Genomic DNA, 16,183 nt, shown 5'->3' with positions numbered 1-16,183 from the left:
TAGGGGAAGATGTGGATCCTAGTCCCTGCTTTGCAGAGACACAGGATCCATGCCTTCCCTCCAGTCAGTACAGTGATCAGCCCTGTTTACATAGGCAGACTACTGTTCTGACACTCTGCTCGATGAACAGCAGGTGGCGGCAGAACATCGAGACAGTGGTACCCGCCACTGTGCTCCTGTTGTGCATGATCACAGTGAGAGTGATAGTGAGAGCCACCAGTTGCACGCATGCACACCTCCTACCACGTACCCCTACGTATATATATATATATATGTAGAACCACAGCAGGACTCAGAAGATCATGGCTATCACTGTAGTAGTGCCGACTACTACAGTTATTGTCAGCTTCCCCAGGTATGAGATATGAATACTTACATTGTGCCAAGCTGGACCAGCACCTTAGTATTAAATAATAGCCTTTTAGCATTTCTCAGGCTATTCTGATAATAATTTTTACTTTATCTTACTACTCCCCCTTCTAGCTTGCTGTAGATTGCTGGATAACCAATTAATGAACAACTGGGATTTTTTTAAATTAAATTTAACAGACACTATAAGATGATATGTTTTGGTGGTTATAGTAATCTACAGCAACTGGTCCGGACCTCTGTTGTTCTGTGTATTGTTATATGTTATTTGTGTATGTCCTGTGAGTTAATCTGTCTGTGATTTTGATTGTCTAATAGTAGGAATTTCTTTATGAATTGTACTTGATTTTAATTTGATTGAATTTATTTATGATAAATTATTAAATATGAATAATATTAAATACAATTTAAACGTAATCACTTTATATTGAACTATCTATTGGTGCCAATAGCAACCCCTTTACAGTCCGGGTTTGTCGGCCTGTAATCCCCTCTTTTTTTCCAAGCTGGACCAAGCATGCAACACTGATCATAAAAGAAGGTCAGCTTTGACTGGAATAGTTGTAATCACCTCTAAAACTAAACAAACAGTTTTGGCTATACATACACTTTAAGAAATTTTCAAGATGTATATGTAAAAAAATGTAGAAGCTAATCAGAAGCTGTACGCAGGTTCTTGATGACTGTCAGACGCCACCTGCCAGATTCAACTGGTAGCCTTCTGTGGCCCAAGATAGCCGATAACATAGAGCCAAGGACTGCTTTAAGAAAATGAAAACCCAAATATTTCCATATTGGTGCAGGTATAGGAAAACAGATAAGTGAAAGCAATGTCCACTGTAAGGCCGCGTACACACGCGCGGACTGTTCGCCCAACCTTGTTCGTCAAACAGTTTCGGCAAACAGTCCGCTCAAAATTAGCATGGACGGACATGGCCACACACGACGAACGAACAGTTTGCTGAAACCGTGCGCGATGACGTGAACGGCACGTACGACGGGACGAAAAATACGACGTCCTATACACTGCATTATAACTTTCGGCGTGTAAATCCTTTCTGAGCATGCGCGGAACTTAGTTTGACGAACAAGCCTACACACGGGCGGACTGTTCGCTGAAACCTTGTTTCAGCGGACAGTTTTTCGGAAATTCCGTAAAACCTTGTTCGTCAAACTGTCCGCTGAAACTGTCCGCTGAAAGCCCACACACGAGCGGACTGTCCGCCCAAACACTGTTCAGCGGACAAAGTTGGGCGAACAGTCCGCCCGTGTGTACGCGGCCTAAGGGTGCGATACTCTTCTTGGCAGTCCAATCTTCACGGATCCCAAATGGACAGTATTCTACCTTGGTGAAACAGTAGGGCCACTATAGGATTCCACCAACTGGAACCATCGATATATGCATGAAACCTTGGTGCCCTCCTCGGTTCAGGGAAACTAAAACTAGAATGCAAACAAAGGAACAGGACGCACCAGTCTAGTGCATTACTGTATAACTGTTTAACAAATTGTAAAAAAAAAACATTGTACTCACAAAAGAAGAATAGACACAGGCATTAAATTGTACAAGACCCCTCCAGACGCATGACCATTGGATAGACAAACAAAATATTTGGGGGGTACACCCTAAAAAATGCAAAAAAAGATGGTGCAGCCATAAGACCATAAAACAGAACAAAATATTACAGCGCACACATGCAAAAAATTACATTTACCTCCTGCAAGTATATTTAAAACACCTAGATATTTTCCAAAAATATGGGGATTTGGTCACACCATATTGCTATATGGTGCTTAAGCCCACTTACTGTGACAAAGTACCCCATGATTAGTGGGTCCTACGCTATCCATAGAATGGAAGATCCTGCGTTTCTGAACCAGTGTCATAGGTGGAGTCCTTTAGATCTCCCATATAGAGGAATATATTTCTTTTTACAATATATTAAACAGTTATACAGTAATGCACTAGACTGGTGCACCTTTTTCCTTTGTGTACAGGTATGGGAAACTACATTGTGAATGATCTTTTCCCTAATGTGTGTAGTACATTTTATGTGTGTATATACACATCCCACTACTACATCACTACAATGTGAAATTAATATTTGGGGATTACTAGTCCTTTAAATGTGCCTCTTATATGTCTTTTTTGCCAGTAATAAATAAGTTGAGAGTTGATCTCTTCTTGTTGGGGGTGGAAGGCCTTTCCTCTTCCTTCACTTGCTGCTTTTCTATTATTCCCTGAGGGAGCCTAATGGCGCAGGAAGCATGGTCTACCAAAGGCCTGGGTAGTGACCCTGTCTTCTTCCATGCCTTGGTCTCTGGGTCGTATATGAAGACACCGTCCTCTTTGTTCATGCGTCTTAGGGAACCCCCTCCAGTGATGTAGAGCTTTGACTGGTGGGTGACGATACTGAACTGGCAGCAATCAAAAGGAGAAAGCTTCAGGGAGCTCCATTGATCAGCCGTGGGACAGTAGAACTCTGTTTCATTCACATGGATCCATTCCTTGGCCTAGAATAATGTAGAAGGTGCAGATTAAACTTTTTTGTTGGTTTTGGGTAGAATAAAGAAAGCTTTATTACCTCTAATTAACCACTTAAGGACCGCCGTATTGCCAATGTACGTCATCACAATGGCACAGGCAGGCACAAGCACGTACATGTACGTGCCTGCCTTCCAGCGGGTGGGGGGTCCGATCGGACCCCCTCCCGCTGGATACGGCGGTCCGTTTCCCTCCGGGAGCGATCCGTGATGAGGGGATGGCCGTTGGTTTCTGGCCAGCCCCTCTCCATCGCTCCTGGCCAATGACGAACTTCCTCCCACTGTGTATTGTTTACACAGGAAGGAGGAAGTGATGTCATTCTCCTCGGGGCTGTCTTTTTGACCGGACTACGAGGAGAAAACTAAAAGTAAGTGTGCACCAACACTACACTGACATGTAGGCACACACAGGCACACAAACCCCCCCCGATCCCCCCCCCCGATCGCCTCCCGCCCCCCCTCCCCCCCCAGTCACAGTGTCACTGATTGCATTGATCATTTCTTTACTGATCAATGCATTCAGTGTCAGTTGTAAAAGTAAAAACTGTCAGGGCAGTTAGTGTTAGGTCCAGGGTAGCCCCCTATCACCCCCCAATAAAGATTTAACCCCCTGATTGCCCCTAGAGTTAACCCTTTCACCCCCTTTTGCCAGTGTCACTAAGCGATAATTTTTCTGATCGCTGCATCAGTGTCGCTAGGTAGCTAGTTATTTTTTTAGGTTCACCGCCAGGTTTTTATATCGCTAGGTACCCCGATATACTACCCAATAATGGTTTTAACATCCTGATTGCCCCTAGTTAACCCTTTCACCCCCTTTTGCCACTGTCACTAAGCGATCATTTTTCTGATCGCTGCATCAGTGTCGCTAGGTAGCTATTTATTTTTTAGGTTCACCGCCAGGTTTTTATAGCGCTAGGTACCCCGATATACTACCCAATAATGGTTTTAACATCCTGATTACCCCTAGTTAACCCTTTCACCCCCTTTTGCCAGTGTCACTAAGCGATCATTTTTCTGATCGCTGCATTAGTGTCGCTACTGTTGCTAGGTAGCTAGTAATTTTTTTAGGTTCACCGCCAGGTTTTTATAGCGCTAGGTACCCCGATATACTACCCAATAATGGTTTTAACATCCTGATTGCCCCTAGTTAACCCTTTCACCCCCTTTTGCCAGTGTCACTAAGCGATCATTTTTCTGATCGCTGCATCAGTGTCGCTACTGTCGCTAGATAGCTAGTTATTTTTTTAGGTTCACCGCCAGGTTTTTATAGCGCTAGGTACCCCGATATACTACCCAATAATGGTTTTAACCCCCTGATTGCCCCTAGTTAACCCTTTCACCAGCGATCACAGTATAAGTGTCACTGGTGACGCTGGTTAGCCAGTTAGTTATTTAGGTTCCCCGTCAGGTTTTTATATAGCGCCAGGGACCCCCATATACTACCTAATAAAAATTTGAACCCCCTGATTGCCCCTAGTTAACCCTTTCACCACTGATCACCGTATAAGTGTTACGGGTGACTCTGGTTAGTTTGCTTTTTATAGCATCAGGGCACCCACCATTTATTACCCAATAAAGGTTTAACCCCCTGATCACCCGGCGGGTGATATCAGTTAGGTTTTAGGGTCAGGGTCTGCGTCGCCCCAGGCAGCGCTAGGTTAGTGCCAGTACCGCTAACAGCCACGCGCAAAGCATACACCTCCCGTAGTGGTATAGAATCTGAACAGATCAATATCTGATCTGATCAGATCTATACTAGCGTCCCCAGCAGTTCAGGGTTCCAAAAAAACGCATTGTTAGCGGGATCAGCCCAGATACCTGCTAGCACCTGCGTTTTGCCCCTCTGCCCAGCCCACCCAAGTGCAGTATCGATCGATCACTGTCACTTACAAAACACTAAACACATAACTGCAGCGATCGCAGAGTCAGGCCTGATCCCTGCGATCGCTAACAGTTTTTTTGGTAGCATTTTATATTTAAATCCGGAAGGCAGTGCTTGGTTTTCGGGGTCCCGTACGTGGCTAGGCTCCCAAAAAGTCCCCCACATGTGGTATCCCCGTACTCGGGAGAAGCAGCAGAATTTATTTTGGGGTGTAATTTGACTTATGCCCATAGCATGTGTGAGCAATATATCATTTAGTGACAACTTTGTGCAAAAAAAAAAAGTTTGTAATATTCCCGCAACTTTTGGCAAAATATAAAATATTCCATGGACTCAACATGCCTCTCAGTAAATAGCTTGGGGTGTCTACTTTCCAAAATGGGGTCATTTTGGGGGGTTTTGTGCTATTTTGGCATTTTATGGCCTTCGAAACTGTGATAGGTAGTGAGGAGTTAAATCAAAAATTTGCACCCTTAGAAATCCTGAAGGTGGTGATTGGTTTTCGGGGTGCCGTGCGCGACTAGACTCCCAAAAAGTCCCACACATGTGGTATCCCCATACTCGGGAGAAGTAGCGGAATATATTTTGGGGTGCAATTCCACATATAACCATGGCATGTGTGAGCAATATATCATTAAGTGACAACTTTTTGTAAAAATATTATTTTTTTTTTTGTCATTATTCAATCCCTTAGGACAAAAAAAAAATATTCAATGGTTTCAACATGGCCCTCAGCAAATAGCTTGGGGTGTCTACTTTCCAAAATGGGGTCATTTGGGGGGGGTTTGTACTGCCCTGCCATTTTAGCACCTCAAGAAATGAGATAGGCAGTCATAAATTAAAAGCTGTGTAAATTCCAGAAAATTTACTCTAGTTTGTAGACGCTATAACTTTTGCGCAAACCAAAAAATATACGCTTATTGACATTTTTTTTACTAAAGACATGTGGCTGAATAAATTTTGCCCTCAATGTATGACTAAAATTTAGTTTATTCGATTTTTCTTATAACAAAAAGAAGAAAATATCTTTTTTTTTTCAAAATTTTCGCTCTTTTTCCATTTAGATCGCAAAAAAAAAAAAAAAACAGAGGCAATCAAATACCATCAAAAGAAAGCTCTATTTGTGGGAAGAAAAGGACGCAAATTTTGTTTGGGTGCAATATTGCATGACCGCGCAATTACCCATAATTGCCCATAGCATGTGTGAGCAATATATCATTTAGTGACAACTTTGTGCAAAAAAAAAAAAGTTTGTAATATTCCCGCAACTTTTGGCAAAATATAAAATATTCCATGGACTCAACATGCCTCTCAGTAAATAGCTTGGGGTGTCTACTTTCCAAAATGGGGTCATTTTGGGGGGTTTTGTGCTATTTTGGCATTTTATGGCCTTCGAAACTGTGATAGGTAGTGAGGAGTTAAATCAAAAATTTGCACCCTTAGAAATCCTGAAGGTGGTGATTGGTTTTCGGGGTGCCGTGCGCGACTAGACTCCCAAAAAGTCCCACACATGTGGTATCCCCATACTCGGGAGAAGTAGCGGAATATATTTTGGGGGTGCAATTCCACATATAACCATGGCATGTGTGAGCAATATATCATTTAGTGACAACTTTTTGTAAAAAAAAATGTTTTTTTATTTTTTGTCATTATTCAATCCCTTGGGACAAAAAAAAAAAAATATTCAATGGTCTCAACATGGCCCTCAGCAAATAGCTTGGGGTGTCTACTTTCCAAAATGGGGTCATTTGGGGGGGTTTGTACTGCCCTGCCATTTTAGCACCTCAAGAAATGAGATAGGCAGTCATAAATTAAAAGCTGTGTAAATTCCAGAAAATTTACTCTAGTTTGTAGACGCTATAACTTTTGCGCAAACCAAAAAATATACGCTTATTGACATTTTTTTTACTAAAGACATGTGGCTGAATAAATTTTGCCCTCAATGTATGACTAAAATTTAGTTTATTCGATTTTTCTTATAACAAAAAGAAGAAAATATCTTTTTTTTTTTCAAAATTTTCGCTCTTTTTCCATTTATATCGCAAAAAAAAAAAAAAAAAAAACAGAGGCAATCAAATACCATCAAAAGAAAGCTCTATTTGTGGGAAGAAAAGGACGCAAATTTTGTTTGGGTGCAATATTGCATGACCGCGCAATTACCAGTTAAAGCAGCGCAGTGCGAAATTGGAAAAAGACCTCTGGTCCTTAAGGTGTTTGGTACATGGTAAAACAGACCCTGATCTCATTTCATGTATTACCTGAGATAAACACTTACCTACTGTTACACTCCTACAGGAAGGAGTTGCCGTTAAGTTGAATCACGTGCTGGTTTTTGTTGGATTTCCCCACATAGGTTGTGTCCCACTGTCACCGTGGACAGTACGAGTCATAGGGCTTCAAGAGTTTGGGATCCTGCACAGTGGCAGCAGCTGAGAACCCTGCACCAGAAGCTGAGTGCTCCAGCACCAGGCACAGACCGTTGCACCCTAGTCTAAGCCCAGTAACACAAGTCCCACGCACACCTCAAAATCCTCTCTATATATTTTTATTTCTCCCACTGATGCCATGGAGTTGTTCCTCAAACTGACCACCAGGGCATTCCTCCTCCTACTGACCACCGACACATTTTGCGGTATTTACCCCAGGCACTCACCACTGATGCTGGGGTATTTTTCCCTGCTGCTGACCTTCAATGTCGGGCTATTTGTCCCTGCTTTTGACCTCTGATAATGGGCTAATTTTCCCTACTACTGACCACTGATGATGAGCTAGTTTTCCCTGCTACTGACCACTGATGGGCTATTTTTTTCCTGCTGCTGAACATTAATGCTGAGGTATTTTCCCCTACTACTGACCACTAATACCGGGCTATTTTTCCTTACTACTGAACACTGATGTCGGGGTATTTATCCTTACTACTAAACACTGATTTCAGGGTATTTTTCTTTACTACTGACCATTGATACCATGCTATTTTTCCCTGCTACTGACCTTTGATGCTGGGGTATTTTTCCCTGTTACTGACCACTGATGCCAGGCTTTTTCCCTGCTACTGACCAATAATGCCAGGTTATTTTTCCCTGCTACTGACCACTGATGCCAAGGTAGTTTTCCCTACTACTGAACACTGATGCTGGGCTGTTTTTACCAGCTACTGACGCCGGGGTAGTTTTCCCAGCCACTGACTAATGATTCCGGTGTATTTTTCCCTACTACTGACAACTGATGCTGGGCTGTTTTAACCAGCTACATACCACTGACGCCAGGGTAGTTTTACCAGCTCCTAACCAATGATGCCGGGGTATTTTTCCCTACTACTGATGCCAAGGTAGTTTTCCCAGCCACTGACCAATGATTCTGGGGTATTTTTCCCTACTACTGACCACTGACGCTGGGCTGTTTTTACCAGCTACTTACCACTGATGCCAAGGTAGTTTTCCTGGCCACTAACCAATGATGCCAGGGTTTTACTCTCAGCCACTGAGCTAATTTTTCCCTGCTACTGACCACTGATAGCTGAGAAAAATACCCTATTGACCACTGATGCCAGGGTATTTTTCCCTAATACTGACCACTGACACTGGGGTAGTTTTCCCAGCCACTGACCAAAGATTCCGGGGTATTTTTCCTTACTACTGACCAATGATGCCAGGGTAGTTTTCCCAGCTACTGACCACTGATGCCAGGGTAGTTTTCCCAGCTAATGAACACTGATGGCGGGTTTTTTTTCCCCCGTTACTGACCAATGATGCCAGGGTAGTTTTCCCAGCTACTGACCACTGATGCCAGGGTAGTTTTCCCAGCTAATGAACACTGATGGCGGGGTTTTTTTCCCCCTGTTACTGACCAATGATGCCGGGGTATTTTTCCCTGCTATTGACCACTAATGCTGGGATATTTTTCCCAGGTACTGACCACCGATACTGCTGTATTTTTCTCAGCTATTGACTAATGATGCTGGGGTGTTTTTTTTTCTCCTACTAGCTGCTGATACCAAAGTGGTCAATAGCGTAGAGCATTTTTCCCTCTAACTGACCAATGACATTTGGGTATGTTTTCCTCCCACTGATACTGGGTTCTGTACACAATACTGCATTTGAATCGGCACATCATCAGCATCACATACTCTAGACTGCGGCACACTGTCCTTTGGTTTGTATGGTACAAAGAATAAGATAGGAATCTCCGACTTTACTTTGAATTTCCTGATCTGCATGCTTGTTTGAGATCTATTAAATCCATGGCCAGGCAGCTATCATTTCCAAAGGGTCACAGCAATAGCAGCCTACATATTTTTCTCAGTATAGGTTTCCTTTCATTTTTCTTGAGAAGGGGGGGGGGGGGGGGGTGGGTTTGTTGGGGTCTTACCGCATTCAGTGTACGTCCACCAATGCAGAAGATCTTGTCTCCGATAGTGGCCATACCATGGTCACATCGAGCGTACATCATAGCACGGTTCACAACCCAGCGCTTGAGCCTCGGCAAATAACTGTATACGTCATTCAGGGTTTTACTTGTGGAATAGCCTCCTGTATGTGGAAAAAACAATGCCATGAAATTTGACAGGAAAAGAATCGGTAAGTTGTTTGCCAATCATCTATGGACTTTATACTGAATTATTGGTTCTGCACATGTGCTATGCCTATGAGGGGCCCCTACTCTCCCTCTCCCAGTTACTTTATAAGATGGAGACTGTAATAAGAGGAGCCAGAACACACAAAGGTGGGAACACACAAATCTCTCATGTAGACAGGAATAAAGTAGAGAATTATTGATCTTTACAGTTGGAATAATCCATAATTGTTGGAACAATCAAGACATATAAGAATCCAGGGGTTGACTCCGTGCCTTGCGCTCAACCTAAAACTATAATAGCATGTTAAGTAGCCACACTCACCTGAAACGTACAAGATACCCTTGTGAGTAGTGCCGGCATGATCTGCCACTGCAATTGGGAAGGGGGAGGTATATTCCCACTTGTTATCTGCAGGGTTGTATTCTTCCACACTCTGGCTCAGGTGACCCAGTAAAGATCCTCCACCTACAGCAATAATGCGTTCCCCAATCACCTCGGTATGAAATCGTGTTCTCCTTTCTAACATTGCTGCAGCTTGCAACCAAGTTCCAGTGCGTGGATCAAAACGGAAAACCTGTAGGAACAACATGATGAGTAACAGCACGTTTTTTAAGAATTGCTCGACTTTTCTCGCACGGCTTGTTGGAGGACTTTCCTTTGATCAGCACTGCAGCCAAAAAGCTGCTGCGCTGATCAGTGTATTCTGACAGGCTGTGTTACTATACAATAACACAGCGTGGAGGATTCCTCCACCCACCTCACTTTCATGGATGGAGGAATCTTTTTTTTTTTTTCTTATTAGCCCATTGGTTAATTGAAAAACCTGATTAATGTATGGCCAGCCATAGTATTCAGTAGAAAAAAATCACTGCAGTAATAAAGCTGTACCATTAGGTGGTGCTACAGGAAAGCTTGAATTGTGCTAATCATAAAAAGAATGCACAGGTGTGTTGAAGAAGACAATACAAGGAGCATTTGTTATGTTGAAACCATAGCAACCAGGACTTTTTATGGCCACTTTAAAGTAAATCTGTATTGATTAGACTTATGCAAGAATCTGAACATTTAAGCTGGCAATGCATTATACAATTTTCTTGTTAAATTTCCTTTAGATTTACCTTCATCTATTTAATGCAAGAGCCTGCTTGATTGCACACAAATTGGATGTGTTTAGGTGTGACCTATGGTTTTGGAAAATCTACAGGAAAATTGTACAAGAAAAATTGTATAATGTATGACCAGCCTTATAGCATTATAAATGTGCAGACTTGCCTGTGAAAGGTGTGTACGTTTCCACTTATTTATCTTTGCAGTTGATGTCCTGCAAAACTGTCTAAGCCCTTGTACACACAGTCAGACATTCCGACAACAAAATCCATCGGATTTTGTCTGAAACTTCTGTTGCATACACACGGTTGGACAAAGTTGTCGGACAATCTGATCGTTCAGAACGTGGTGACGTTATTTCGTTACGACGGGACTACGTTCAGGCTAGTAGCCAATAGCTTTGGTCTAGGAATTTGATCTGAACATGCGTGGCACTTTGTCCGATCGAAATTCCCTACAAACGATAGGACAAAGTCCCATCGGACCATGTTGTCAGAAAATTTTATGGCCCAGCTCTAAAACTTTGTCGGTCGGATATTCCGACGGACAGTCCGATGGAGCCCACACACAGTCGGATTATCCGATAACACGGTCCGATCAGACATTTTCCGTCTGAATGTCCGACCGTGTGTACAAGGGCTAACAGTGGCCCGACCATTATGGGTGCACGAGCGCCACCCCCCATCCATGCATGGATGTAGGGCCAGAGGCTCTAATAGGCTTCAAAAATGGGTGGGCTTGGGGAGCAGAGCACTGCGCTCTGAGCCCACCCAGTTGTGTGAGAATAGCAAATTCGCTATTCTCATACTGATTCTCCTCCCAGCCAATCAGGAAGCGGGTCCTGAGACCCATCACCCGATTGGCTGAAAGGACAGGCAATCCTATTGAACACCTAGGGGGAGGGAGGAGACGCCTGGCAGAAGCCGTTGTGATGCAGAGGAGGAGAAGACGCCCGCCTGTTGCAGGGCTGCCCACCCTGAACCTAGATGGAGTAAGTGGATGACTGACCAACCACGAGACCACTGTGTTTGTGGGCCCTCCCCAAAAAAAAAATAATCCGGCAGCCACCACTGCTGTCTAACCTTACACCTCGACTCCTCCTGTTGCCTATGATGTGTTCAGTGGCTGCAAAAGAGTACACACTGAGCATGTGTGGCCAAAAAAAAAAACAACGATTGCGGTTCCCTACCTTGGCACTGCAGTGCGCTGGTCCCATTGGCTGCTCTATCTAACATTAACCTGAGTTGGAGCCATAACAGGCTGCAGAAAATTTTACAAAGGCTTCTTTTAAATGTATTTTTGGACTACATTCTATAAACAGAAAGGGAGCCCTGGCTGGAGGGTAGGTCTAGCTCAGTATGCTGCTATACCCATATGGGACAGCATAGTGTGCTTTTTGGTAAAGGTGAGCTTACACTTTAATGCATTTCTGTTGCTGTTGTAAAAAACTAGAAATTGCCTTCCTGCAAAGAGAAGGAAAACCTATTGCACTGTCTGTGGTGTGTTTTATAAAGTATTTGCATAGCAGTTGGCCCAAAACATCAGGTAGATTTGTTTGAGAATAGGTCAAATAATAAATGTTATTAGGCTTTTTCCTGCTGCATTGATTTAAGACAGAAAATCTTATTTGGCCACTAGATGGCACTACATATCGTAGGAAATTCCTATTATATTTATCGCCATGTAGTGAACAAATGTGATATTCTCCATTTTAAATAAATGAAAAAATATTCTACTAGCACAGAAAATAGCCTAATAATTTAATTTTTGCCCATTCTGACAGAACAAATGTACTTGCACTTTAACGGAGACAATTGCTCTGTAATTTTTTTTTTTTTTAATAAATACACCGCTTAGTATCCGTCACACTTCAAGGGGTATTCCATTCCTGGTCCATCTCTGTGCTCTGTGGTTCACCCGCCAACCTCCTCCATAGATGAAACCACAGAGCACAGAGAAAGATCTGGCTTCTGATACTCCTGGAAGTGTGATAGATACTAAGTACTCATCCACCATAGCATTGCAACTGAGAAAACATTAGAGGTGAAAGAGAGGCTATTTTTCTGTTTTTAAGCACTTGAGTCTTGGGTGCCATTTTAAAACAGCAGGAAAACAGCGTCTGTGTGTCTCAGTGCCATTTTAGTAGCATTGACACTCAGTAGCTCCAGTGGGTACAAAGTGGTATGTAGCCTGGAAATGCTGGCTGTTGGTGACAACTGGCATCTAGCAGTAATTTCAGGATCTCAAAGGATCATCTCCTGGCTTTACGTTTGAAAGGAAGTGACATGATATCTGATCACACGGTTGACATTAGCATTTACTGCATAAGGCAGAGTTTCTCAACCAGGGTTGCATGGAACCCTAGGGTTCCTCCAGAGCAAGGTTCTCAAACTGGTGGCCCTCCAGCTGTTGCAAAACTACAATTCCCATGAGGCATTGCAAGGCTAACCATTACAAGCATGACTCCCACAGGCAGTGGCATGATGGGACTTGTAGTTTCACAACAGCTGGAGGGCCACCAGTTTGAGACCCCTGCTCCAGAGGTTCCCCTTGGGTTCCTTGAGCAATGAGCGATTTCTCCCTTTTAGATAAGTTCATACTGACACCATTGATCTTGTTAACTATCTGTAAGAGGGTGATTCTTCCCAATGATCACAAGTGTAAGGAGCAGTCTTCACACTGACCATCACACTAAAGTATCACGAGTTGTAGATATGGTCATTTTTAGAAAGGGTTCCCTGAGACTGGAAAGTGATTTCAAGGGTTCTTCTGTGTTGAAAAGGTTGAGAAAGGCTGGCATAAGGTGTCAATTATGTTAGCAAACAGAATGTCATTCAGAATTTTAGTGGCTAAAGTCTATAAAATAAAATAAAATATTCAAATTTATGTTCTCACCAGCTAGACTTGATTTTATCTGAATATTATGCTTAAACTTTACGGAAATTGCAGTGTATCACAATGTAGTTTCAAGAGTGGAATAGCGCTCTGCTACAGTAACCATTGATGGCTAAACTAAAAGTTGTGTTGGGAAGATTTACAGGAAAATACTTTTAAAAATATTTTCTTATATTTCACTTTCTTCCTAATTAAAACTAGAAAGTAAAACCATATGTATCAAATATGCACAAAGGATGTGTGATATGATATGTAAGGGATGACTACAATGGTTAAAAGATCTAAGGTGCAGAATCAAGACAAGAAAAAAAAAATGCTCTGGGACTCGAGGGTCCTCGAGGACAGAGGTTGAGAACCACTGCCCTAAAGTACCCCCCAATGTTTTGGGAATTTCTCATAGATAGAATAGCTCTCATCAATGCCATGTCATTGATATTGATTTAAAGCAGCTGTGCAAAGTAAAGCAAAACCTAAAAACATAGCCTGTTGGGGGTACTTGAGGACTGAGGTTGAGGTTGATGACCACTGATCTAGGGAAAAAAAAGCCCCAGAACTTAAGTGGTCAAAATAGTGACCGAGCCCATCTCAGGTGAATTCTGTATCATAGATAAACAGTTAAAGCTGAACTCCAGGTATGGAATTTATTGCATAGTTACACTGGCCTAGCTTGGGTCAATGTAATTATACAGTCTATACCCGTGGGACCACTGGGGAAGCAGACAATGACTGTAGAGGTCAGCATTAATATACGTGAATGCTACAGTCTTCCGGGTCTCAAACATTCTCTGATATGACCGAGGTGGTGACATAACAGTCTTCACCTTGTCCATTCAATCAGAGAACACCTTGCAATCATTGAGAAAAAGTGCAAATTGTTTCGGGAATGTCGTCTGAGCTAAGCAAGCAACCGCCTGCGGTTACTATACAGCATGGCAGCACATGCCCCAGAAAACACAGGGATTATTGTAGTGGCTCTGCTTCCACAATAGTCCCAGTTATGGTACATGCATAATTACATTGGTCCAAGCTTGTAATAAAATTCATACCTAGTGTTCAGCTTTAATAAATACAGTTTTATATATATATATATATATATATATAATATATATATATATATAATATATATATATACAGTCATTTGAAATCTGCTCCTGCCAGGTAAACTAGCTTTTTTATCCATTGTGGCAAAGGCAATGACCAGTTTTTCCAAAAGTGCCTAATCGTGCCGCATCAAGTACAGAAAACAAATAAATGGTTCCACAGTAACTTGCTGAACATCGAACGTTTATTAACCAAATGGAAGGCAGTAGTTACCAAACATCACAAGTTGCAATAGAAAAACCTCTGCCAGGTTTTTACTGCTGTCTGTGCTTCTGGTTTAGTTATCAGGATAAGTACCAAAATTATTCCAATGATGACACAACAATATCAACCTGTAGACAACCTAGCCTATAGCATGCTTTCCGTTATGGGGAAAAAAATGTGTTCAAATTTTCACTTTTAAGCAGCGTGGTTTAAAAGGCCAGCCCACATATTAAGATTACAATATGACACTCCTACCTCATTCGATGGATGCTTGCCTGAGGGGTCAAACATGGTTTGCCCTCCAATGACGAAAAGGAAGTCATTGATGACTGCCACACAGTGATTGTACACAGGAGCATACATCTGTCCAAGTTCAGACCAGGAGCTGCCATCTTGATTTTGAACCCAGATACTGTTGCACACTTGGTTATCAGTTGTCCTGCCACCCAAAACTAGGAGGCTTTCTGTGTTGGACCTTATGGTTGCACCTTCACAGTGAAGAATAGGTTGAGCATATACTTGGGAATGGTATCTTAAAGCTTCTTGTAGGTATCTGAAACAGTTGGACTCTGTTTTCATTATTGAAGTCTCTTTTACATATGTCTGGAGATCCTCTAGAGGGATTAGTGGAAAACGGATCCGCCTGAGGACATCTCCTGCCTCTTTTAGCCTGGAGTTGTCATGTTGCAGCCACGAAACTACCAAACGGAACAGTTCAAGCTCACTGCAACCTGGGTCATCCTCCCTTTCTAGTATTTCACAGAGTGTCCTCTTGTCTAATAGGTTCAGATCTCCAGAATGTCCTGGAATATATCTGTAGTGATGGCCAATGTACCCACTGGCTTTCACTTTCAGCTCTTCAGGACCATGTTTTCTGACAATATTTAGGATGCCCAAACATGTGTCCTGGTTTAAACCATTCTCTAGAAACTGGAAACACAACTTTACCGCCTCCCGAACCAGCAAGACTTCTGCTGCTTTTAAAGTATCTTCAATATTGGACAACGACAGGGAAAGCTTGCTGGAGTAGATGAAATCTAGGACATTGCGGAGCCCTTTAGCACTAACTCCCTTGAGTCTGATGGTGTTGTCAGTTCTGGAGTCCCCAAACAGTAATTTACAATATGAACTGGCAGAAGCTAGGATGACTTTATGAGCTGGGAAGAAGACCCCTTCAGCTTCAAGTGTTACATCACATAGGTCCCGGTTGGATCGAAACTGCCATATCCTCTCCAGCAGCTTTTCGTGATAGTTATCCGAGGCAAAGGTGCAGATATCTTCACCGTTCTGCATTCTGAAGATTAATTTATTAAAGCCCCCTCCAAATATTGGCTCACATTTGCATTATTTTTCAATCTTGTTACATAGCTATCTTCCAAGTGGCTGTCGAGTATGTTAGCTGTCACCAAATGACCAGCAGAGCCTTACCAACAAGAAGCCAGAACATCAGAGAAATATTTACTAGCTTTAGTGTTGGGTTACAACACACCCACCCTGTCTCCAGA

At 42.6% G+C, this 16,183-nt stretch overlaps 1 protein-coding gene across 1 annotated transcript; it reads right to left on the bottom strand.

The window, feature by feature from the left end:
- Positions 1-711: 711 nt before the first annotated feature.
- Positions 712-16,173, bottom strand: LOC143975186 (kelch-like protein 9). Its single transcript, XM_077477293.1, has 4 exons — positions 14,934-16,173; positions 9,693-9,945; positions 9,164-9,324; positions 712-2,883 (listed from the first exon to the last, which is right to left on the bottom strand). Exons 1-4 carry the CDS (start codon positions 15,969-15,971, stop codon positions 2,506-2,508), a joined length of 1,830 nt encoding a protein of 609 aa, XP_077333419.1. The 5' UTR covers positions 15,972-16,173; the 3' UTR covers positions 712-2,505.
- Between the last annotated feature and the right edge of the window lie 10 nt (positions 16,174-16,183).

Source organism: Lithobates pipiens, unplaced genomic scaffold, assembly GCF_037356315.1.
Source record: "Lithobates pipiens isolate NorthernLeopardFrog02 unplaced genomic scaffold, aLitPip1_a1.2 Scaffold_1, whole genome shotgun sequence".
Lineage (NCBI taxonomy): Eukaryota > Metazoa > Chordata > Amphibia > Anura > Ranidae > Lithobates > Lithobates pipiens.
The sequence above is the reverse complement of the archived record's forward strand: the minus strand, read 5'-3'. Positions and strand labels throughout refer to the sequence as shown.

Excerpts from the sequence above, each read along its gene's own strand:
- LOC143975186 (XM_077477293.1), bottom strand. The coding sequence starts at position 15,971 with ATGCAGAACGGTGAAGATATCTGCACCTTTGCCTCGGATAACTATCAC. Across the intron at positions 9,325-9,692 it reads GGGTATCTTGTACGTTTCAG|GAGGCTATTCCACAAGTAAA; the intron begins GTGAGTGTGGCT and ends TTCCACATACAG. Across the intron at positions 2,884-9,163 it reads GTGGACGTACACTGAATGCG|GCCAAGGAATGGATCCATGT; the intron begins GTAAGACCCCAA and ends ACATTATTCTAG.